The following is a 23855-nucleotide window of genomic DNA, read 5'->3' on the forward strand; positions in this document are numbered from 1 at the left end:
AAAGAAACAACGGGGAGAACCTGAGAAATGGACAGATCTGCTCGAACATGGTGAACAATCTCGGCCAGTAGGCTGTAAGCCAGAGGTCTCAAAGACTCGAAGCATGCTCGTCCTGTTCCTACTAGAACCCTGACACACATGAAAACAGCAAAGAGATAACACAAGTCATGATTTGTTGATAGATAGCATGGAAGGTGGGCAGTTAAAGGTTAACTGATACCAAAAAAGCTTCCTGACAGGTGTGAAATTTTAAATTTCAGAAAGGCGAAAATGTAAAATACCTTTCTTCCAAAAGAGTGTCAAGATGGGGAAATAAACCCCTCTTAAAATCCGTCCCAAGTATATGCTTTAGTGAGACTAATAGTTCCTGCAAGCCAGTGATTGGGTCACAAGGTGGAAACATACCGAAGAGAAAGGAACAAACGGTTCTTTACCTTTCTGATCGATGCAGAATCCGAACAGGTGACAAGCAAATTTACAATGCTCTTACATATGCTTTCTTCGTGCGGCCTGATATATTCGGCACAACTTTTTAACAAGTAAGTTAAAAAAGAAACCGTCTGCATATAAACAAAAGAGGAAGAAAAATGCTAAAGGTCAATATGCCACTCCATGATCCCTCTAAATCATAATAATTAAGGCGAAACAAGAAGGCAATGTAGGCATTACTGAAATTTTTCTTTCCAAGTTCAACAAAGTAACGGTTTAGTTCCTGAGGGAGAGAACAATTGTCTCACCTTAATCTGAGCACCCTTGAGTTCGATGAACTGACGCTTCATACGTGAAGGCAATTTCTCAGGTCCAGTGACAGATATAGCATCAAACATCAGGGGCAACAAGGCAGGAATATTGTTGTGAACAAGCCTGCTATAGAGCTGTAAAAGAAACATAACAACGAGAGGGCTCTCGGCGACTATTTTAAACGAACGCGTACTCGGGTTAATCTTCCCGTTCCTGAAATGCGTTGCAAGGGAGAGCGACTGATCAGACGGTGGTGCAGATATCTCCACAGGCTTCCCCTCTTCCGTTTTAACCTCCTCGAGAAAATGACCGACGGTCAATCCGAAGTTCTGGTAAATCTTAAGGAAAAAATCCAAAAACGGCTGAACCTCCTTCTCTAACGCGGGCCTAAAGTTCCTGAGAAGGTCAAAGATAATGCGGAGGCATATAAGCCCGTTCTCTTCGTTATCCGTGGTGAGCACCTGCATTGCGACTTTCAAAAGGTCTTGAACATAGGGACGAAGGACCTCGCTGTGAGGTATACGGTTGAGGATCTCGAGGACGACGTTGCGGAGCTTGTGGTCGAGATTATCAACGAACTGAGGCTTTGTGATCTGGAGAAGAATCAGCGAAGACGCCTTGAAGTAGCATTTGAGAAAACTCGAGTAATCAGCCGTGTGTGTGATCTCTAGGCTCTCCCTGACCTCCACCACCATCTCAAGCCTCGTCTGAGTAGCTACATAAAAAGACGAATTCAACAAACAATAAGGCCAGGTTCCTAATAAACTGAGAGGAGAGAGAGTGAGAGAGATGTTTTTACGAAGGTCAGGCTCGACGAGACGACTGGAGTGTTGCTCGAAATTCTGAATCGGACTCATGGCTGAAACGGTTGCGTTAGGGTTTCCGTCGCGGTGGGAATTGTTCTTAGCCTGGGGGCTTTTGCTGTTCCTTATAGCGGCAAAGCTCAAGGAGGTGTGGCCGACGACTAGGTCAGAAAGTAGGGTTCGTTTGATTCTCTCGAGGGGGTTTAGGGTTTGTGATTTTCTTCTACGCAATTTTCCCTCTCTTTTTGTTGTTGTTGTGGTCTCTCTGCGAGACGAGTTTCTCCCTTGTGAAAAGAGAGAAGCTTTAAGAACACGAGCGTTACAGTGAAACGAAACTGCGCTGAGCCCGAATTGTTTGTTTATATAAGGTCTCGTTTTTATTATTAATAAAAGGTCCATTTTTATATTTAACAGATTTCATTTGTGGAGGAAAGAAATGAAATATTCTAAAAAGGATACTCAAGATATTTTGTTGACTAGATAATTAAGTGTTGGATGTCTGATCAATCCAGATTTTGGTACGAGATATTCTCCTTTCTGATTGGTTGTTTAGAGAATATTTTTGGATTTTACAGTCTAAATCTAGAATATAAAGTATATTTTATTTAATTATAAATTTTATTTGAGTTTTTGTTTGGTTTTCTTAATCCTTATCTTGGTAAATACATGAATTTAGTTTTTCTTAAAAAATTCATCAATTAATTATTAATATAATTAGTGAGAGATTTTGGTGAAAAACTTATCTATGTCTAGGAGCGTTCGGATATCTATCTAATCCGATCTAATTGGGTTTCAAGTTTTTAGGGTCAAAGATTTCAACTCTATCTAAATTTCAATTTGGAACTCAGTTCGGATCTTTACGGGTTCGGATAACTCGTTAGGGTCAAAGAATTTTTTAAAATTCTGAAATTTGTTATATATTATAAATTTTTCAAAATCTATAAATAAAATAATATATTACATACAGATTTGAATAACATATATCAAAAGACATAAATTAACATAAAATTGGTTTATTTTGAATATTTAGATAGAGAATCAATAGATATTTAAAATATTTTGACGGTTTGAGTATATTTTAGCTATTTGATACATTTACTTTTGATTATTTGTATATATTTTTAAGTATTTTAAATAATTTGAATGTTTTCAAATGTATACTAAAAATAAAAATAATTAATAAATTTAAATATAAATATGTTTTAGATACATTCAGATATTCGAAATAATTTGATTCGGATCGGGTTCAGTTCTCTAAATACCAAAATCGAAAACGTCGAATATCTAATCAATTTCGTTTCAGTTTCGATAATATTTTTTTGATTTTTCAGATTCATATTTTTTGCCCAGATCTATGCCAATAGCCTAACAACATTTTGGAAATTGTTATATTTTCTTTGAACCATAGTTTATTGTTTTATTATGTGGTAAAATCAATAATTAAGTTTGTATTACAAACATAGAAATATAACAAACAGAAAGTAAATTCTTACTCAAACATTGTCAGAGCTAGTATTATTACTATGCACCTTGGGTCTATAAGCTGTGCTAGGAGAGTGTCGTGAGCTTCCTCTTCTTCGGTTTGATGATGACGACCAATCTCGACTCTCGGAATGATGATAACCTCTTCTCGACTCATGATGCTTGCGTCCTTCTCTGTGTCCGCCTCCTCCGCTGTTGTATTTAGTACCATTTTGGTCGTTGCCCCATCTTGAAGAGCTAATGGCTGCAACAGCAGGAGGAGTACTCAGCTTGGTGGTCGATTCGTATGGCAACGGCTTGATCCCTTCCAGATAAGGTTCCGGGGTGAACCCGACTGGTCTTTTCGACTCGTCCATTTTCCTAAACGTGATCGATATCCTAAAAGCACAACCGAGGCAACACACAACAGAATGAGCAAGTGCACACTTGTGAACATATATGCAAACGTCACCAAACAGTTTATTTAGGACCATATAGGTTACCTCTTCTTGGGAACCGCAGGTACACAATGCTTAGCTACATCGGCACCATTCCCCTTTAGCACTAGAACTGACCTGAGAGCGAAAAACAAAAAAAATCGTAAGCCATAGAAATATCAAAGAGATGTTTCAAACCTATGTTATAAATCCTTACCCGACAAGAAGCAGCAACGAGTAAGAACCAGAGAATTCACCAGGTCCTTCGATTTTAAGATTTGATCCAAAGAGTATATCACACTCACTGAGGAACGAGACTGTGCAGAAAGGTCGGAGGAAGTCGTGGTTATCGATATGGGGAGGTATACAATCACCTTCGTCGTATATATTGACGATACAACTATCAGGTACGCATGTTGGAGGAAGCACATGCCACCCTACCAACCTTCTGATAATTACTTTGAAAAGAGATGGTATTGGATCAACAGCTCCGTGTTGAAGGATCCCTGGTGGGTTCCCCGCTTTGTCCTGTCAAAAGAGAAAAAAAACTCTTATTACAAGTCACTTGAGTTTGATCATATTTGTAAGAAAAAAAAAACAGAGTCACTTCACTTACAGTTGCGTAGTTGTAACAACATCCGAATTGAATAGTAACTCTTCCTTTGCCTCGCATCCACTTATGCGGAGCAGTGAAAGTACGTTCTATATAGATACACGAAAATTAGAAAAAAACAAGATAAATATTTTTAATAGGTAGGCGCATAAACTGAAACATTCTGGAGCTACAAAGATAGTTATTAAATCGTTAGTAACGTTAAGAGTTTCTATGATCTGACATTATAATAACAAACCTTGAAGCTCTCCCTTGCGACCCTTCTCTTGTAGTTCACACACATAATCAACAATCCTTTTCTGCTCCGCAGCGCTGAAAACACCGGTATGCAACTCAAGTCCCTCTAGTATATCAACGCGTCTCCCTTTAACTTTCTCGAAACAGCTAAACACTTTCATCCTCTTCACGTTCACAAACCCATACTGCTCTCTTTCATTCCTAGACAATTTACGCTTCGCAGGAGTCTTCCTAGAGTCTTTACTCACCTCCTCTTCTTCTTCATCACTGAGCCCATCCTCTTGTGTCATATCAGCCCAAGACATTTTAGGAGTCGCAGTCTCAAAAGCATTGATATGATCATCACCAGCAGCTTCAGAATCCATGTCTTCCACCACCAGATCAGAAACCGGTTTATCATCTCCAGCAACAGTCTCTGTCTTAGTACTAGAATACTCTGTAATAAAGAAAAGAACACAATTAGACATAAAAGGAAAAAACACAAAACAGAGATCTCAAGAACATATATATATATTATACATAATATGGATTAGTTTGATAAATCGGTGTAGATTAATCAACACTAATGATGATCATTGAAACCTGGGTGTAGAGAACGGATACGATGGGAGAGAACATGGACGCAGTCTGAGCAGAGATCTCTAGATAAGAAAGGCAGCCAAGTTGTTAGAAACTCCGAAGCAATCTTAAGATCCGATGGCTGATACTTCCGGAGGAAAGGGTCGTCTTCGACTGGCTCCATCTTCTATCTTCACACAATCTCGCAAAAAGAAAACAAAGTTTCGGTTTGTACGGACTGAACGATTCTGTGGTTCGTTTACTTTCTATTTTCTCTCTTTTGCTATTGAGTCAGCCAGGGTTGATTTATCAACAACCCACTAGGGGTAGTTTCGGTATTTACGTACAGTCAGTTATAGACATGCCGACCACACTTATGATCCATGTGGGCTTTACAGCAAGCCCAATGGGTCTAAATCTAGTTATTATTCTTCCCCCCTTAATCTCTGCAATTATCTCAGCCAATCGGCGACGAGACTCGAATCGACCGGAGCAAATCTCGAAACATAATCTCCTGGTAACCGTACGGATCATTATTTTTGTGCCATAATTTTGTTAAATTGCGTTCTAGATTCGTGCTCACGACCTTTCGATCTTAAGGAGACAGTCACGGTTTTCTCTTGGTAAATTTAGCTTATAATGTTTCAACCCTCTACTGTGTTAAATATGGTTCTCTTATTAGTGCTTCGAGACCACCATTGTCTATTGATCCTCTTGTTCAGTTGTGTTTCTGCTAGTGTTTCTGAGACGGTCCAGATTGATTCAAAATCAGTGGAAATGGTTATGTATGATTTAGTGTTGTTGCTCTTAGATAGTAGATGACTTATCTTCTGAAGCTACATTTTTTTATATTTTTTTAAATAATTGGTTTATGTCTTGATCTTCATATCAATCATTGTCATTGCTCAGTCAATAGGAGACTTACTTACTTAACACATTAATATGAGCCCCATTTGATTTTCTTTATTTTCTAGGTCAACCAAACCAACCAACTAGATAATCTTGTTTTAGTTTGGATTCTTAATCTTTTTCTTTTATATTATTGCAGAGAGAAGGTTTTATTCATGTTTAGTTTCTGGAAAAAGAGATTGGGAATAGGTATGGCTGCTGCTGCACATGATTCATCATCAAGAGAAAGCCTTGAGATGAAATTTGGTCAACTGCATCATGTAGATTGTAATTTACAAGCTGAAGAGTTGGGTGTTCTGCTAGATAGGGTCAAATCAGCTGCAGCCAGCTTACACTATTTGAGGTCAAAAGCTCTGTTGGCCGTTCCTGATCTTCTAGCACATGAGTCGCTCGGTGCTGAACAGTTACCACTAGAAGATGATGGTTCAGTTTCCGAAGTGGCCAAGGACATCATCACTCTTCTAACTTTTCATAGTCCAGGGGAAGAAGATACGTTTCCTGGAACTAGCGAGAAGAACCAAGACTCCTTGGTCATACGGGATGGAGCTTGTACTTTGAAGATGATCCAATTCATACAGATGGTCGCTGATGTGCTGGAGTCTCTTCTGAGGAGGGTCACAGCGGCAGAATCCGAAGCCTCGTTCCATAAGGAGAGGGTGATTATAGGTGAGGAAGAAATTAGAAGGAAGACAGTCGAAATCGAGCATTTGTTATCGAGTGTGGATGGGATGAAACAGATAGTGCTTGGGAATAAAGGTGTTCTCAACAAAACAATGGAGATAATCAAGACACTGGTTGAAGCCAGTAGGAGAGATAGGGAGGAAGCTGTTGAGAAAGAAGAGGAGCTCCGTCGTGTGAAGACGGAGTTTGAATCACTTAGAAATTACGTCAATACTTCCACCAATGCTGTTGAGACACTTCGTTCATCGGAAAGGCAGTTCAAAACTATCGAAGCACGGTGAGTCTCATCTCCTTTTGTTAAGCTCTTTTATGTAAATGATGAGACAGGTATGTGATTGTTCAGTTGGTTAACTGACTTGTTGAGTCCATTCTTATAGATGTTTTTCTTCTTATTATTGTGAAAGCAGTCTGGTTGCCAAGTCTGCACAGCTGGAAGGCGAGAAAGCGCAGAAAGAGGTAGAAATTCAAAAGCTGATGGAGGAGAACGTGAAGCTAACCGCTCTTCTTGACAAGAAAGAAGCGCAGATTCTAGCCTTGAATGAACAATGCAAATTCATGGCTTTGAATGCTTCAAACATCTGATCCTCCATCTTTCATCTCTTGGCAAAAAGACAGGATCATTCGACATAGTAGCCGTACTTAATTTGCTATGGCCTATGTGATTTTTTATGTTTTTTAGATTTGATATTCTGGTAACTCTGTAAAAATCATGGCTTTGAATAAGCAAATAAAGTAGTCTTTGGTACATCTCTCTGGGACATGATGCATAGATTGCGAGAGATTCTGTTACAAGCATCGCTCTCTTGATCTCATGCTCTATGATATAATGAAATCCTGAAAGTACCTAACGTAACTTAACGTGTGGAGTTTAGTCTCCGGAGCATATTGATTCCAATGATGTAGATTGAAGACAATGCTTTAAGAATGTCAAACTTGAATACATGAAAAGTATATGTTTTGACTTGGTATCTTGAAAGAGAGGTTGTGCATATCTCTTCTTCCTTATGGAGTCAAATCATCAAAACCAAACTTTTCTACTGGTCGTTGAACCAATCATGTTTTCGTTTGTATAGTAGAAAAAAAAAATCAGTGCAAGAATTACAAGTAGAAAGGATCAAAATATTCTTCCATTATTGTGACATGGACAGGCATTGTCTCCTATAGAAATTTATGTAATAAACATTATTTCTCCTCTGGTCATTTTCATTCACAGAACATGAGAGTATCCACCGATTGTAGGCATTTACAAACAGGAAACACCTTGAAGTGACTTCTTTTAGTCTCTCTAAATCTGAAAGAATAAACACATTCACTTCTTTTTTTTTCCTAAGAAAGGAGAAACCGGAGTACAGATTGTGACACTGACAGTTATCATCAGGGAAGACTCACATCAAATGTGACATAAAAACTGCAAAAGAGTTGTAATTGGTTCAAAGACAGAAGAAAATGCTATATACTCTAGTGGCCTTAGAACATGGTGGTGGGAGAAGAAAACTTCTCTCGTCATAAGTGTGATCCAAAATCAAATTTGTGGTTTAGAGTTTATCAGAGGGGTATATGTCAGCTTGTGGTGCTAGGCAAGTGCCACATGGGAGAGTCATATCTATATTTGCAGACATGGATCCTACAGTGTTTAAGGGATATGAGGAAAGACTTTGCTGAGTTGTCGTTAGAAGGTAAATGCCACATGGGAGAGTCATTTCTATTTTTTGCAGACATGGATCCTACAGTGTTTAAGGGATATGAGCAACTCTTTTGTAAAATTTCTTTAGTTGTTTGTACTATTGTGGAGTTAGCAGACATTTCATATCTCTTTGTTAAACGTCTAGATGTATATTTATTATCTTTCTGATAATTTTTCCCATTGTTGGTTGAGGTATTAATATTACCAACTAATCATTTACAAGTTTTGGACATGAAACTGAGGTTGTATGAAATTTAATTTAGGCAGTTGTTTTTTTTTAAATTAGTTATGCAGTTTGTCCTTAGAGAGTTGTTCTTTTTTCTTTCTATTCGGATGGTGGTAGTCTACCGGCAAATCTCTTTAGAATTGGTATATACTTACATCAGTTTTGGATTCGATTCTCTATAAAAATTAAATTATCACTACTTAATCAGTTTGAACTCGGGTTTTGACTCTAGTGGTTTACATATATACTATTAAAGCAAGATCCTATTAGATTTTTTTACTAAAAATACCCCTTTCTTTAATAACATTGCATATTTTATTAAGGACAATCAAGTAATATTAATAACACATCTATATTGGGTCATTTTTTAAAATCCAGCCCATTGACCACATCATCTCTTTTGGGCCATTTGGGCCGATTAACAAATCAGATTCAATTTTTATTTTTTTCGGATCGGGTTCGAGTCAGATCTTTCCGGGTCCGGGTGGGTTCGGTTCTCATGCATAAGAACCTGAAAAATAACCAAATAACCAAAATATCTAAAACGGGTTCTGTTATTTATACTCAGAGTAACCAAAGTATCCGATTCGGTTCAAATTTTTGTATCCAAATTACTTAAAAGTAACCAAAAGTAACCAAAAATATCCATTCTATACAGTTTTTTTGGGTAAACTTTTATCCAAACTATCATATTTTATCTAAAAATACTCAAAAGTACTAAAAATGACTACTATAGTTAACTTATAATATTAATTTAAAATATTAAAATAATTATAAATATAATTATAACATATATTTTTAGATATATATTCACATTTCGGGTATCTTCGGGTACTCATTTGGTTCTCGGTTCGGATCGGGTTCGGATCGGTTCTTCGGATATAGCAATTTAGAATTCATTCGGATATTTATCCCGGGTCTGATCGGGTTTGGGACCCTGATTTTTGGGTCGGTTTCGGGTTGGTTCTTCGGGTCCGGATATTGTGATCAGGCCTATACTCATTTAAAATGAAACACGATAAAAAAGATAAAAAGCTTAAATCTTTTATAAAAAACAAATATATGAAAATATGACATTTATTAAATATTTGTCAATTTAAAAAAAGATAAAGGAAAATAAACCTGCGCTTTAAAAGCACGGATCAAAATCTAGTAGTGGGTTATAATAGATAATAGATCCATCATTCGCATTATTCAGAAGATATTTCAAACTCAGATCAAATAGTATGATATATTTTCGGATTAATTTACATTTTTTCGGGGTCGAGTGGATCAGTCGATAGAATTTATAAAAAGAAATTGTCCCTTTTACCATTTGGAGTGAAAAAACAACTTGCATAAGGAATATGGAGAACTTTTTCAATTTACTTTTGGTTATCTTTATCTTTGAAACATCTACATATTAGGATTTATTACTTTCAAATATTCTTATATGCACTTTGCCGCTAGGAGCTGTCCATTTTATAATTTTTGAATTCAAAATTGGAGGAAAACTCTTCCAAAATAAAATTATCAATTATGATAGTATTTGTTTTATACATTTTGTCGCTAGGAGCTGTCCCTTTTGTAGTTTTAAATATGGACAAAAAAACCAAGACAAACGAAAACAAATCTTAATTCTATCACCGAAGCCTCCTGATAACTACATCACATATCATACGTTACAAAACCAATTAGCTTCTTTTGTATTATTCTTTAAAGGCTTTCAATGTGTTTTTTTGAATATTAAATGTTATTTTGTATAGGCTTTTGGTCATGTAATTGTTGAAGGTGTAAAAAATATGACATTATTTAGTTTCCAGAGCATATGCATCTCAATTTAGTTTAAACATGGATCACAGGTTAATAAATCACAAAATTCAAGCATGTTTCAAATGAAAATATTTTGCATTTGTGTTCAGTATATAAAATGTGAGGTCTAAAACACGTTGTAATTTGACACACGCAACCTAAATACAATCAAAGGTGTCTTAAATAATTAAATTTTGCGTGATCAGTTGGGACAGATATCCACATGCGACGGCTGGCCTTTGTTGACTATCCTATACGCAAAATAGAACAATCAATTACCAAATACGCTGGTGAACAAGAGGGCAGAGAGAAACCAATGTATATATATGTGCGCTTGATATTGGTTATCCTAAGTTCCTAACTACTAGTAATGAAAACTGATGTTTTTTTTTGTTTAACCCGGCGGTATTTCGGACCGAGGTCCATACTAATCTCTAAAAGGAGATATAATCTACGGATGAACTTTTACTCTTGATTTTCAAATGGGTCGAAAGCATAGTTTATATCCGCGTAGCTACAAGTCAGGATAATGTGAATGACAATAAATTCGAACTCAGATCCCTTAAGGATTTTGAAAACTATATTATGTCTAGGGATTTTGACTTTATGAATAACGAAGGGAATAAGGGCATTCGTGAGAGACCCACTAAACTAATTCAAACTATTTCATCTATTGTATTTTTAATTAATTTGACAATATTTATTACAAAGTATTAAATATAATTTATCTATTTTAAAATATTTTATTATATATTTCTTTTATCGCTCTTTCTAACTATTTCATTAATTATATTTAATATAATAATTCACATAATTTATTTTACGTGTTAAAAATAATTATTTCATAGATTTAAATGAGATTTCCTCATTCGTGAAAAATATTTTAACCGGTTAAAAAAGTTATCTTTTTATAGAATCAGTTAGACATGGACACTCAAGTATACATTCGAGTACGAAACATTTTTGTATCATTTTTTGCTTTAGAATTAAATTTCATTCGGATATTATAAATTTTATGGACGGAGAGTAGATTCGTTGGAACTTAAAATTATCCAAATAACATATATATTTAAAATATCATTAAGCAATTTATAAAAAAAAATCAAAATTTACCCGGGCACTCATGTCAAGCTGTAGTTTGGGTTAATAGTCAAGAAAATTTAGAGTTAACAAGTCAAGGAATTATTATTGTGGAAAAGAGGGTTAATGATGATGATGATACTGGGTGTGGGGTAAGGAAGAGTGTGAGGATCATGCCTACGAGTTATAACAACCACAACAGAAGCGCCAATTCAGGACAGCCATATGTGTTGAGTGTTGAATGTTGTTCCTTTCGTTATATATATTTCATTTCCACCTGATCAATTCTCTCGCTGTCTCCTGCTCCTTTGTCCCCACACACACTATCTCTCACTTCGACGTTTTTATTATTTTCCTCTCTTCCATTTTCACTAATAGTGTCGTTTTTAACGTTTTCAGATTGTCTTAAGAAGATACAAATGCCTCCCCTGTTTAATATTTAAGTTGAAGCCAAATTCTTAATCTAATTTCTTGTTTGTTGACTGAGAAATCTTCTTTCTTAGATCTTTCTATTTGTCGTTATTTCTTACAAATCCTTAAGACAATACAAATCTTTCTAAAAGTTGTTTGAAAGTCGAAAGCATATCTAAAGAAAACAAGTATTGTATACTTGTTTAAAGAGATCGGTGGATTGGATTGGATATGAATCCGGCCAAGTCAGAACTGTTCTTTGGTGGTTATATGAATATTCAGAAGTCTGTTAAGTGACTTGTTTGGGATCAAGTTTGGAACCTTTTCAGCGCGCTATTTGGGTTTGCCACTCACGCCTCGTCGTATCAGTAACTTTGCAACCATTTATAGAACAAAATCACTTCTAAGCTTCATGGTTGGACAGTAAAATTTCTATCCTTTGCTGGTAAAATCAGTATGATCTTTTTAGTGATTTACGGGAAATGTAAACTTTTGGAGTTCGGTATTCTCGATTTTCAAGTCCTGCTATGCTAAAATCAACTCCCTTTGCGCTGCTTTTCTCTTCTAGGACTTTCTCTGAGCATATGTTCCGGACTGCTTTCGATCGCCAGGTTCGAGATCGTCTCCTAACCATCAAATCCTAACCCGACATCCAGCCATCTCTTCTCCAATTCTACTTCTCTTGTACTGGGCTTCCTTAACGGCCTTCTCCTATTTTTTCTCCATATTTTCCTTCTTATTGTTGTATTGGATTGTCGTGTTATTGTTTTAATAATTTGCTAATTCAACATGTAACCTTTAAAATGGTATGAATTTAACATAATTACCAAAGAAATAAGTATTGTATACTTTTTTTTCTGTAACACTGACCAATTGATCTATTAATTTCAAATATATACATATACATCGTATTTTATTTGTTTGAATAAGCAGAAGGATATAAACCTATAGTGCTAATTGTTGATCACTTATACGGTCATACGTACAGAAGTTTTGGTTATTCGTCAAACATCATACATATAGATGATCATGTTCGGGTTGATGTTTCTACTTCATGACTATAATATATGTTCTACCATTACAAACAAATAAAAATTGTAAGTGATTAACTGATTGTAATCAAATAAAAAGTCGGTTAGGTGACAAAATAGTGTAGAGACTGCCAAAGAGTCCTTTTCATTCAACCTTTTATATTTTCCTTTTTTGGCTATCAAGTTCTATATACACGATATATTAAGTTCTACCACGCAAAATTTGCGATAATTAGATTGGAACGATCACAAATCCAAAGGTGAAATATTTTGTGGATGGTGATTGATCCATCAGATTGAAATGAAATGAATAAAAATAAGGGAAAAACGCTGAACAGAAAAGGAAAGAAGTACGTGGAACACAAGGTATCGGAGGAATCAGATGAGAACTTGCATGGATTTGATACTATCAATTAAACAAAAGATTAGGCTCCAACCTAAGCATTTGTTTTCGTTTTCAAAATTTCACATGGGGACAATTTATCATATTTCTTAGCTATACATGTTTTTCTTTTCTCGTACGTTTATTAATTATATACATATTTCATATTGAAATGCGAATATATTATAAGGAAAAGCTATACAAAAACACTGAACCAAGCTGAAATTACAACGTAATTTAAGGTGGTTTTTCGAATGGGACTGAATTTTTTGGGGTGCCCGATATTCATATATAAATTTAGTTCGTCCCCATATATGTAACAACTATATGAACATTGCAATGACCATTTATCAAAAAAAAAAAAAAAAAAACATTGCAATGACCAGTATATTCTCAATTAAAACTGGTTTATCGAGTTCAACCAAGAAACTTTTTCTATAAACCACCGAACTACAATCATTTTGTGTAATTTATTCCATATTAATTTGTAGATATATAAGAAGAAGCGAGAACGAATGGGTTGGCAACTCTAGTTGTAGCAAAAGACATGTGATATTGCAAGTACGTACTTTGGTTCACACCGCTTTATACTTCGTCCGTAATCCCTTTGCAACGGAATCAATTAATGACAAAACGGGCATATATAACATATTAACGGCCATACTAGGGCTGGGCGTTCGGGTATCCATTCGGGTTTCGGTTCAGTCCATTCGGGTTTCGGGTTTTCGGGGTCAAAGATTTCAGCCCCATTCGGATATTTCTAAATTTCGGTTCGGGTTCGGTTCGGATCTTTGCGGGTTCGGTTCGGGTTCGGATAACCCATTTAAAATGTTTTTAAATTTTCAAAGTTCATTATATACTTTAAATTTTCAAAATCTATAAGAAAGATAATATATTACATATAAATTTTCATAACATATATGTAAAAATATCTTAATTTAACATATAAATTAGTTTTCTTTGAATATTTGGATAAAGAATCAATAGATATTTAACTATTTTGGTGTTTTTAGTATACTTTAGCTATTTTAAACATTTACTTTTGACTATTTGCATATATTTTTCGAGTATTTTAGAAAACTTAAAGGTATCCTATATATTTTTAATATTTTTAATTATACATTATATATAAAATAATGTATATTTTAAGTATATAAATTTATTTCGGATACATTCGGGTACCCAAAATATTTCGGTTCGGATCGGGTTCGGTTTCGGTTCTTTAAATACCGAAATTTTGAACCCATTCGGATATTTAATCAATTTCAGTTCGGGTTCGGTACTACTTTTTCGGATCGGGTTCGGTTCGGTTTTTCGGGTTCGGATTTTTTGCCCAGCCCTAGGCCATACTATATTTTCGTTGATTTATATGAACATATTAGTTGTAATATACTTGGAAGTTTCAGTAGGGACAGAATCTGAACAAGAGTGTATATTAAGTGGAGAGAAAATGGACAATACTCATATCATGTGTAGAGTTGTGTCTAGATAAACAACACAAATAGGGAGACACTGTAGGGTATCTTATTTATAAGACTTTTAATTTTAATTTTAATTTGTATGCATCCTTTCACATTTCCCGTATGCCTTTTGTCTCTGAATTGCCCTTGTTTCCTACATCCCACATGATATTTTTTTTACATCTCACATGATATTTGCTTTCAAAATTACATGTTCCTTTTTTACATCCCAAATTTGGTAAATTGATGATATATATGTAAATGTATAGGAAAATTTTGGTTGTTAAACCTGAGTTCAATCCTCAGAGATGACTTAGACTATCTGGTTACCCTAGGACATGTGCTTAGAGGGTTGTAAAGAAAGAAAGCTAACCATGTAAATCGACGTTCAGGTGACCATACTCTTAAAGTGTTTGGATTTTAGAAAGTATTTTGAGTTTGACGAGAATTAGATTATAGTAATATGGGTTTGTGGTTTGCATTAATATGATTGATCACCAAGGAAAACACAACATGTGTTTCTGCATGAATTAGTCGTTGTTGTGTGCATAATACAGATAACTTAGTCACAGATTAAATCTTCTAAAAGTCATAAGTAAACTTAAGAATCTATTTGAATAGAAAACACAACTTTATATAGAAAATACTTTTTCTTTAAAATTTATTAAACTCTTCCAGTTTTTCTCTCTCATTGCGCCCTTATATAAACATCCATTCCTCCCCACCACCTTCACATCCACATCTTTCTTCAAACATACCAAACTCTCCCTCTCTCCTCTCATTTTCACTCATTCTCTCTCTCAATCCAAGTTTGGTTTCAATAAGCTCAAATCATGGCGATAAAGAAGTCGAACAAAGTGGCAGCGTCTCAAGCAGCAACTATAAAGAAAATCTTGAAGAGATGCTCAAGTCTTGGAAAGAAGAATCAAGGCAGTTGCTATTTCAGTGACGTACCGAAAGGTCACTTCCCGGTGTACGTTGGTCAACAAAGGAGTCGTTACGTGGTCCCAATCGCATGGCTAGCTCATCCTGAGTTTCAGACACTCCTCCAACTAGCCGAGGAAGAGTTTGGGTTTGAGCACGACATGGGTCTCACTATCCCTTGTGATGAAGCCGTCTTTCAATCACTCATCTCGTTGTTCAGATAAAACTCGATCTCGAGAGAGATTGATTTTACTGTCAATGGGTAATCTTTCGAGATTATGGTCCCCTTTTAAGGGTATGATAACATTGTCACACGCTACGCTCCGAAGACTGAAACGTCAAACTTATTATCAAGAAGATCAAGAAACAAGGAATAAGAAATATATAATATATTATGGGATTTAGGTTTTTACTTTTACGTAAGAAGACGGAAGCAAATGGTTGTCATGGCGTCAAGCATTGACTCAAGATTTGTGGGTATATTAATATATCTAACAGTAAATTAATTAACCACTCTCTTGGAATTTTTTTTCTTTCCTATTATATATATTAATCTTGGTCTTGTTGTTTATTCTATTTTGAATATTTTGTATATTAGTTTGGGTGGGTGACTTTTCCCTTAAGTCAACGTGCATTGTTGACCGTTGGTTTTTAAGAGGAATAGCTAGTTTACTTGTATTAATGTTAAATCAATAAAATTTAATTTTCTTGTTTATTATATACTTACTAATACTTATTAATTTTCTACTCGTCATATTAAATTTGAACTTTAGAGTACAAAAGAATGATATGATCAAAAATCATAACAATTAACAAAAAATAAATGTTTTGACTGCTAGCTAGGTTTTGTATGTATGTGCAAACATAATCATTTTCTTACTATAATTACATACCGCTGCGGTGAAAATTTCAAAACAAACACACATAGAAACAAGAAAATACATGTTGGCAAACTATTCATCCTTTTCAGATCGATGATATCCTCTCAGGCAAAGTTTTTCACGGTCTATCAACCATAATTGGCCAAACATGAACGATTTACCAGTTTTGGTTCCAGTCTTGTTTCTACTACATCCGGAGATAACGTCGTGATCGGTTCCACGACTAAGGAGACTCGATATTTTTCTATAAATGTGCTATCATTTATTTGCATAGTTTATTATAAATATTTTTTTTTGGACAATGTTTTTTGCATTCATCATAAATGTTTATTCAATATTGTTTGTTCAAGTTAATTACTTTATTCCAGATATATTATTGAAACAAGTCGACAATGTGTGTATATGAAAATGGGTTTGGAGAGATGAGTTGTTGTTTGAAAGGCAGAACATGTAAGCCACAATGTCTCGCCTATCCTGACTCTTATCCTCCTCTTCCTTATTCTTGGTTTATTTATATTCTATGTATACATATGAATTTTGCGATTTAATCCAATAAGCACACACAGTTATCATATATTCTGGTTTTAGATATGACTACCAAACAACACAAAGAAATTCTAATATTATATTCAGAAAAACAGAAAACCAAATAAGAAGATATAAAAATGTATTTGTCGGTACAAACTCAGGCTTGCCCATACTCTCAGCTTGCTTTTGAGTTTATACCTGTCTGCTTGACATTGATAAGCATTATCTGTTCTGTTTTCTGTCCGTTTCCAAACTTTTTGTTTCATAATTTTATTTTTAAAAACTTGCATTATTGTTTTTTTTTGCTGCATGGACCTCACGTTACTACTTGCATTTTGTCTGAAAATATTTTAAGTAGAAAATTAATATAAACAAATGCTAGCTCCCCTTAGAAAAGCTTAATTTATTCTCTGCTATGGAATCATTTCATTGATTTTCACATTCAAATTTTCAAATATCATACATAGGAACATCATTTCAATACATCTTCATTGACCGAACCGAATGTAGCTTTACCATTTAATGAATTTCCACCTAAATACATTTATTATTGTTGACAAATTTGAAAAAAAAAGAAGAAGCAATTTCAAATTTATCAGAGAATTATTTTTTCAGTTGTGCTATCTTTATTTATGAACTGATAGTTATTTAGAAAAGACAAATAAATAAATAATTTGTTGCGTTCGGTTAGATTTTTACAAAGTTCTAAACTTCTAATCTAACCACAGTTACTGTCCGGTTTAATTCATTTTTTCAGTAAACTCAGAGTTTCAATTGTTCTGGAATCTTGTTGTTGTGAAGAGCAAGTAATAAGACAAAGACTGATCTCAACTAAACTGTTCTCTTCTCACACACTCAAAAAAACGCATATAAAAACATATACACATATCAAGAAGGAAGATGAAGATCAAAACGAACAAGCAGATAAATGAGTAAGTTTATCTCCTAGCTTTCTTAACGTCCACTGTTCTTCGATTTAGATGAGAAGAAACGTCCTAATCCGCGCGTATGCTTCTCACCATCTTCTCTAGAAGATGAAGAAACCGAGCTAGACTTGATAATCGCATGGACTGTTGGATTCACCGTGTGTCTAAAAGAATGAGATGGCTGAATGTTATGATCATCATGAGGAACATCATCTTCTGCTTCTGAGGTTTTGTAGTGTTGAAGCTTCTTCTCAGGAGATTGAGATTTGGGAACGTGGTTGCTCTGAGGTTGCAAGGATTGCAACTGTTGGCTGAGTAAGTGAATCGTTTCTTGGCAAGCTGCAAGCTTCTCTGTTGCTGATGCTATGTCTTTCTCCTGCCAATAAGAAAGTTTCATTCCTAATGCATTAGGATAATACACTAAACAAAAATGTCATTTTAATATATTTTTTTATTACACAAATAGTTTTATTTTATAATTTCAATGTAATTTATATTTATTTAATTTTAATATTAATTACAAAAAGCATCTATCTATTAAATAATTTATTTATTTTAAATAATATTGTTTAAATATAATTAATAAGAATATATATGTATATATACATTTTTATCATTTTTAAAAATAGTGTGAAAAGTGTTGAATTAACAATGTTTGTGAAACTGAGAGAGTAGTAGATAATGTACCTGATTAGGTTGGACTTTGGATGCTGAACACTCTCTGCAAGTCTCATTCCTTGAGGTATAAAGTCATGATTAGCAAAACAAACTATGCATAAGTACATGAAGATTTAACGAACTCTTAAGTCTCATCATACCTTTGCATATTTTCTTGAAGGTCTTTGCATTTAGCTAGAGTCTCCTCATGTTCACGCTTTTCTGTGGAAAACGCCGTTTCAAGTCTCTCCGTCTCTTCTTCCAATCTTTTCACTTTAGCTTCTAAATCTTTGGTATGGAGTTCCAGCGTCTTGTATGACTCGGTCACACATTTGAGCTGAGTTTCTGCCAAGCTTTGGAGGTCTCTCTGCGAGTTCATCTCTGCTATGACCTGCTCTTTCTCTTCCAACTCCAACTTTGTACTTTCAAGATTCTGCAAGCATCTTGATAATTCTAGTTCAATGTTTTCTTTCTCCAACTTTAGCTCTTTCAACAAGCTCTTAGATGTTGAATCATCCTTAGCAAATGTGTCCCCCGATGGATAAGATTCTGAATCTTCAACCTCTTTATCTAGCAATGTAGCCTTGTTGTTGCTGTCTTGAGATGACAAAACATGCTTCTCCATAGTTTCATCAGCAACTTCAAACAGAGGACAACTTGAGAGCTGTTTGGTTGATGATCCTTGCATCTCTTGGATCAAAACTCTCGTGGCTTCGACTATTTTCTCAACGCTAATAACGCCTTCTTGAGATTCAAACACTCTACTGATTCTTGAACGCAGCAGCTGATCAAGCGCTGTATCATCATCCTGCTCACTGTACCTACTGCAGGCGCTGTTGCAAGACTTTGAAGCTGAGTTAGGATCACTAGCTGCTAACTTCTCAATCTCCAGGAAGTCATCCATTAACTCAAGTCTATTATTAGACAAAACCCTAGGCTTTGAGGAGCCGCCATCAATGTTTGCTGCTTTCCTCGCTTTATGAGAATCACCACCACCACACTCAGAGGAGCTTCCTTCTTCATCAAATCCATCTTCTGACACCGAGGTGACACTAGGCTGATACTGATTACCACTCTGCATCTGTCCTTCAAGAGCCTTAAGCTTTCCAAGAGTCTTGGCGCACACGTTTCTCGAAACACTCAGCTCGTTGCTACGAGAAGCGAGCTGTTCTTTGAGCGTCTGAATCTCCTCCTCCATCTCCACTGCACGTCTTCTGCACTCTTCCCACTTAGGGTCTGCTGCGAGTTCATGTCCTAAGCTTTCAACTTCTTGCTTCATCTGAGCCATGGCACCAGGACCTGGAAGCTTCTTCCTCAGAAGCCCTCTCAGCCTCTGACACTCTCCTTCGAGCTTCGCAATCTTCTTAACTCCTTCCAGATACTGTCTGTTCGCGTTCTCCGCCGACTTCAAACTCATGTTCTTCTCCTCGTTGCGTATCTCTACTTCTTTCGAAGCCACGTGGACATCGTACTTGAGCGAACTGATCTCCTTCTCAGCCAACTGAACACTAGTCTTTAACCTTTCAACCTCGGCTTCGGCTTTAGACCTTTCCTCCCTGATCCTTACTACCATCTCTGACCGTTCTTGCAACGATCTTGTGAGTGATGCGTTGTCGGAAGCTGCTCGGTGTAGTCCTTGGTTTAACTCGTCGATCTTTCCTTCGAGCTCGGCTTTGATCTTGTCCCAGTGGATGGTTTTAGCAAGAACCACGGCTTGCAGCTTCTGTTCGCTCTCGTCTTTCACAGTCCTTATCTGCCTCGTGCACTCTTTCAGCGCATCGTCCAGATGCGAAGCTCGATCCTCTGCAGTGAGCTTTAAGAGAGTTACAGATTCGAGTTGACGTTTGAGTATTAAAGTCTCTGCATCAGCCTTCTCCCATCCTAAAGAAGTAAAAGACTTAAATCATTTCAAAAGACAGTCCACATTTTTAAATTACAAAACAGAAAAATAATTAAGATTATAACATTTCAGGACTTTATTATATCTTTCATGCTCTCATGGTCTTATCATTGCAATATAATGAAACAAGATACTTGTGATTTATGTAGTTTTTTTCATACCTGAAACCGCTTCTTCAGCGACTTTGGCATGCTGAAGAATCAAACATTCTTTAGTGTTTAGCTCTGATTGTGCAGTGGTGAGTTTTTCACTAAGATCCTTGACCTGACCTTCAAACAGTTTGACCTGATCCTCCATTCTACTCAAATGCGTGTATGAATCCATAGTTATCTGAACATAGTTTGTATTCTTACACTTCTCCTGACACCCACAAACAACACAAAAAAAAAACAATTCAATAAAGATCTATGACTCTCTTCAAAACGGACACTTTAGTACTAAAACCATTGCTTGGTATATATAATAAAGAACAGAGCTCTAAGCTAACCTGACTCTCGAGAGATGCTAGGTAGGACAAAGAAGAAACATTAGTTGACTCGTTTCCAACCACTGGTTTCTCGGTCGTGGCTTTGTCCGAAGACTTTTTCTTCCATGGCCAACTTCTACCGTCCATTTTCTTACTGCTCCTTCTCAAAGATCACACTCTGCCTATTCGTTTGAAAAAGAAAGCAAAGAAGAAATATAAGCTTAATAAATAACTTATTTGTTCCGACATGGAAACAGTTTTGAAATTTGAACTAGCATCCAAAAAAGGAAATTAAAAATCTTAAAATGATTCTGTAAATGTTGCTTTCAAATAATAATATCACAACCAACAACAAAGAACATATCCCGCAATATTTATGCCTACAAGGTCTATAATATAACTCAACAGTGACAGTTTTGTTTTCTTGTTTTTTTTTCCTACAATGAATGACAATAAATGATTTTATTTCCGAATATAGACCATACTCACCCATCTGTTTTCTTTTCAGTTTCAAATAAAAATAATAATGAGAGAGAGAGAAGCAAAATTCAAAAATTTACCCTAGGAATCACGTAATCTCGATCATCGTCAGTTATATAACTTATGAGAATACAAAAAAAACAGTTAGCAATCAAAACAAGACCAGACTCCATGACTCAGGGTGGCTAAAGCTCAGGAAGCGCCAGTTTTATCCGGCCAATATTTATACTATATAGTTTGATGTCATTCAAAATATTAATTAGTATAGGTATACAAATTGTTTATGTTGCAAGCAGCTAAATTGTTTATACTTATATAGTTTGATGACATTCAAAATATTACTATAGGCAGGCATAGATGCTTTAGCTAGAAAATAAGGAAACAAAGCTTTACCGAGACAACAGTTGATTCCACACGAAAACGTTTCAGAGCTGGGGAAGACCAAAGAACATTCGTCAAAGCTACAAAGAGACAGAAGAAAGAAAGGAAGAAGAAAGAAAGTGGGAGGAGCGTAGTTGTGCCAGAGAAGATGGAGCGGGTGGATGATGATTGATTTATGCTGTCGCTTTTTTTTCAACTTTGACGCTCCACAAACAGACAACTCCTCAATTTCAAAAGTTTCCTCTTTATTTTAATCTTTTTAATCCTAACTAATAGAATGGAATACGAGGAGACACTTATCCAATGCATGCGGGTTCATCATGGGTTTACTACTACTCCTTGAAACTTGATGGATTTGACTGATCCAAGGATTCAAATTCTTCGCTTTTCCCGGTATTTATCATGGGCTTTTACTAGGCCCAGTATAGGCGGTTGCATAGAAAAACTCGTGGTTTACTGATCCATATCAAGTCTTCTATTTTCACGGTATTGGAAGTATGATGGGTTTTAACTGGGCTTAAGCCCATTTAAAATAGATCCACATTAACCCACTAGGGTTTTGAGAGACTGTGATATAAAAATGCTGTAGCCTTACTTCATTTCACTCGCCGTAAACTCAAGAAGAAGGAAGAAGAAGACGAATCCATGGGTCGTGTCATCAGAGCTCAACGTAAGGGAGCAGGCTCCGTCTTCAAGTCCCACACTCACCACCGCAAGGGCCCCGCCAAGTTCAGGAGCCTCGATTTCGGCGAGAGAAATGGTTACCTCAAGGGTGTCGTCACGGAGATCATCCACGATCCGGGTCGCGGTGCTCCGTTAGCCCGCGTCGCCTTCCGTCATCCTTTCCGTTACAAGAAGCAGAAGGAGCTCTTCGTCGCCGCCGAAGGCATGTACACCGGTCAGTTCTTGTACTGCGGTAAGAAGGCGACTCTCGTTGTCGGAAATGTTCTGCCTCTCAGATCTATCCCCGAGGGAGCTGTTGTCTGCAACGTCGAGCACCATGTCGGTGATCGTGGTGTGCTCGCTAGAGCTTCTGGAGATTACGCTATCGTTATTTCACATAACCCTGACAACGACACGACAAGGTTTGTGTTTTGGATTGTTGAAATGTTATGTCTTTTTTTTGTGGCTGTAATGAATTGTTATCTTCTAGTATTAGATTTGATGCTGAATTAAAAATGTTAACTCCGGTTTATACTAAACCGATTCTAATTAAAATGGTTATGTTTCATACCGTAGTAGAAATGGTTGCTGCAAATTATCATTTATCATTTGGTTGACTTGAAATGATAATATAAACGGCCTTTTGGTTGTAATGAATTGTTATTATGATCTAGGCTTATCTTCTAATAGATTTGATGACGAATGCAAGTGTATAGTCCGCTTTAGTGTAAACCGAGTCTTATTTAACTGTTTATATTGCTATATTAGAAATGATTGCTGCAAATGTCCATAAATGATTATAGAAAGGTCTGCTTGATTTCTTCATTTCAAGATTCTATTTTTTTAGTTTCTGTAATCTCTGTAAATAATAGTTATATCTACCATTCTTGTAGACCACAGCTTCTTGTATCTGACAATTACAAGTTGCATTTTCTGACAGGGTTAAGTTGCCATCTGGATCGAAGAAGATTGTCCCAAGTGGATGCAGGGCCATGATTGGTCAAGTTGCTGGTGGTGGAAGAACTGAGAAGCCGATGCTCAAGGCGGGTAACGCGTACCACAAGTACCGTGTGAAGAGGAACTGCTGGCCTAAGGTTCGTGGTGTGGCTATGAACCCTGTTGAGCATCCTCACGGAGGAGGTAACCATCAACATATTGGTCACGCCAGTACCGTTCGTCGTGATGCACCACCCGGGCAAAAGGTTGGTCTTATTGCTGCAAGGAGGACTGGTCGTCTCAGAGGTCAAGCTGCTGCTCTTGCTTCCAAGCAAGAATAAGGAGAGAGAGTTTCAAGATGATGAAGTTGTTTACTCTTGTTGGATTTTTGCTGAGACCTTGTTTTGAATCCTTTAGATTTTCTTTAATCTTCTTTGAGGCCTTTGTCTTCAGGATCAAACCTCCACATTATCATTTTAAATTTCAGGATTCAGTTTTGATTTTTTGGTGTCATATTATCATCTATAAGGATCTATAGACACCATTCACTTATAAAGAACATCCTAAGTTGATTGGTAGCTAACTAAACCTACGTAGAACAGTTCTGC

The 23855-nt window shown here is 36.1% G+C and overlaps 5 protein-coding genes across 7 annotated transcripts; 3 read left to right on the forward strand and 2 right to left on the reverse strand.

Moving 5' to 3' along the window:
* Positions 1–2927: 2927 nt before the first annotated feature.
* LOC130508257 (RNA demethylase ALKBH9B-like) lies at positions 2928–5141 on the reverse strand. The gene is made up of 6 exons (XM_057003640.1): positions 4875–5141; positions 4294–4728; positions 4059–4144; positions 3660–3970; positions 3509–3580; positions 2928–3404 (listed from the first exon to the last, which is right to left on the reverse strand). Exons 1-6 carry the CDS (start codon positions 5032–5034, stop codon positions 3038–3040), a joined length of 1431 nt encoding a protein of 476 aa, XP_056859620.1. The 5' UTR covers positions 5035–5141; the 3' UTR covers positions 2928–3037.
* A 133-nt stretch (positions 5142–5274) lies between these two features.
* LOC108838376 (uncharacterized) lies at positions 5275–7187 on the forward strand. Of its 3 annotated transcripts, none has more exons than XM_057003641.1 (3): positions 5275–5367; positions 5899–6717; positions 6848–7187. In XM_057003641.1, exons 2-3 carry the CDS (start codon positions 5915–5917, stop codon positions 7020–7022), a joined length of 978 nt encoding a protein of 325 aa, XP_056859621.1. In that variant the 5' UTR covers positions 5275–5367; positions 5899–5914; the 3' UTR covers positions 7023–7187. The 3 variants fall into 3 exon arrangements, with proteins under 3 accessions (XP_056859621.1, XP_056859622.1, XP_056859623.1); XM_057003642.1 differs by having other exon boundaries at positions 5287–5373; XM_057003643.1 differs by having other exon boundaries at positions 5338–5473.
* An 8042-nt stretch (positions 7188–15229) lies between these two features.
* On the forward strand, positions 15230–16144 carry LOC130498709 (protein SMALL AUXIN UP-REGULATED RNA 9-like). Its single transcript, XM_056992265.1, has one exon. It carries the CDS (start codon positions 15339–15341, stop codon positions 15651–15653), a length of 315 nt encoding a protein of 104 aa, XP_056848245.1. The 5' UTR covers positions 15230–15338; the 3' UTR covers positions 15654–16144.
* A 1501-nt stretch (positions 16145–17645) lies between these two features.
* On the reverse strand, positions 17646–21834 carry LOC108843664 (filament-like plant protein 5). The gene is made up of 6 exons (XM_018616913.2): positions 21661–21834; positions 20809–20969; positions 20483–20681; positions 18583–20302; positions 18452–18500; positions 17646–18140 (listed from the first exon to the last, which is right to left on the reverse strand). Exons 2-6 carry the CDS (start codon positions 20932–20934, stop codon positions 17793–17795), a joined length of 2442 nt encoding a protein of 813 aa, XP_018472415.1. The 5' UTR covers positions 20935–20969; positions 21661–21834; the 3' UTR covers positions 17646–17792.
* A 410-nt stretch (positions 21835–22244) lies between these two features.
* On the forward strand, positions 22245–23750 carry LOC108819212 (60S ribosomal protein L8-3). The gene is made up of 2 exons (XM_018592212.2): positions 22245–22733; positions 23252–23750. The coding sequence occupies exons 1-2, from the start codon at positions 22294–22296 to the stop codon at positions 23586–23588; spliced, it is 777 nt and encodes a 258-aa protein (XP_018447714.1). The 5' UTR covers positions 22245–22293; the 3' UTR covers positions 23589–23750.
* Positions 23751–23855: the final 105 nt, after the last annotated feature.

The sequence above is a fragment of the Raphanus sativus genome, chromosome 2 (genome assembly GCF_000801105.2).
Source record: "Raphanus sativus cultivar WK10039 chromosome 2, ASM80110v3, whole genome shotgun sequence".
In the NCBI taxonomy this organism is placed as follows: domain Eukaryota; kingdom Viridiplantae; phylum Streptophyta; class Magnoliopsida; order Brassicales; family Brassicaceae; genus Raphanus; species Raphanus sativus.

What these genes read in the sequence shown, in the direction of transcription:
- LOC130508257 (XM_057003640.1), bottom strand. Translation starts at nt 5,034, where the DNA reads ATGGAGCCAGTCGAAGACGACCCTTTCCTCCGGAAGTATCAGCCATCG. An exon ending in TATCCGTTCTCTACACCCAG is followed by an intron (nt 4,729 to 4,874) that starts GTTTCAATGATC and finishes TCTTTATTACAG; the next exon opens with AGTATTCTAGTACTAAGACA. An exon ending in GTTGTTACAACTACGCAACT is followed by an intron (nt 3,971 to 4,058) that starts GTAAGTGAAGTG and finishes CTCTTTTGACAG; the next exon opens with GACAAAGCGGGGAACCCACC.
- LOC108838376 (XM_057003641.1), top strand. Translation starts at nt 5,915, where the DNA reads ATGTTTAGTTTCTGGAAAAAGAGATTGGGAATAGGTATGGCTGCTGCT. An exon ending in TTCAAAACTATCGAAGCACG is followed by an intron (nt 6,718 to 6,847) that starts GTGAGTCTCATC and finishes TTGTGAAAGCAG; the next exon opens with TCTGGTTGCCAAGTCTGCAC.
- LOC130498709 (XM_056992265.1), top strand. Translation starts at nt 15,339, where the DNA reads ATGGCGATAAAGAAGTCGAACAAAGTGGCAGCGTCTCAAGCAGCAACT.
- LOC108843664 (XM_018616913.2), bottom strand. Translation starts at nt 20,934, where the DNA reads ATGGACGGTAGAAGTTGGCCATGGAAGAAAAAGTCTTCGGACAAAGCC. An exon ending in CGCTGAAGAAGCGGTTTCAG is followed by an intron (nt 20,303 to 20,482) that starts GTATGAAAAAAA and finishes TTACTTCTTTAG; the next exon opens with GATGGGAGAAGGCTGATGCA. An exon ending in CCAAAGTCCAACCTAATCAG is followed by an intron (nt 18,141 to 18,451) that starts GTACATTATCTA and finishes TCTTATTGGCAG; the next exon opens with GAGAAAGACATAGCATCAGC.
- LOC108819212 (XM_018592212.2), top strand. Translation starts at nt 22,294, where the DNA reads ATGGGTCGTGTCATCAGAGCTCAACGTAAGGGAGCAGGCTCCGTCTTC. An exon ending in CCTGACAACGACACGACAAG is followed by an intron (nt 22,734 to 23,251) that starts GTTTGTGTTTTG and finishes ATTTTCTGACAG; the next exon opens with GGTTAAGTTGCCATCTGGAT.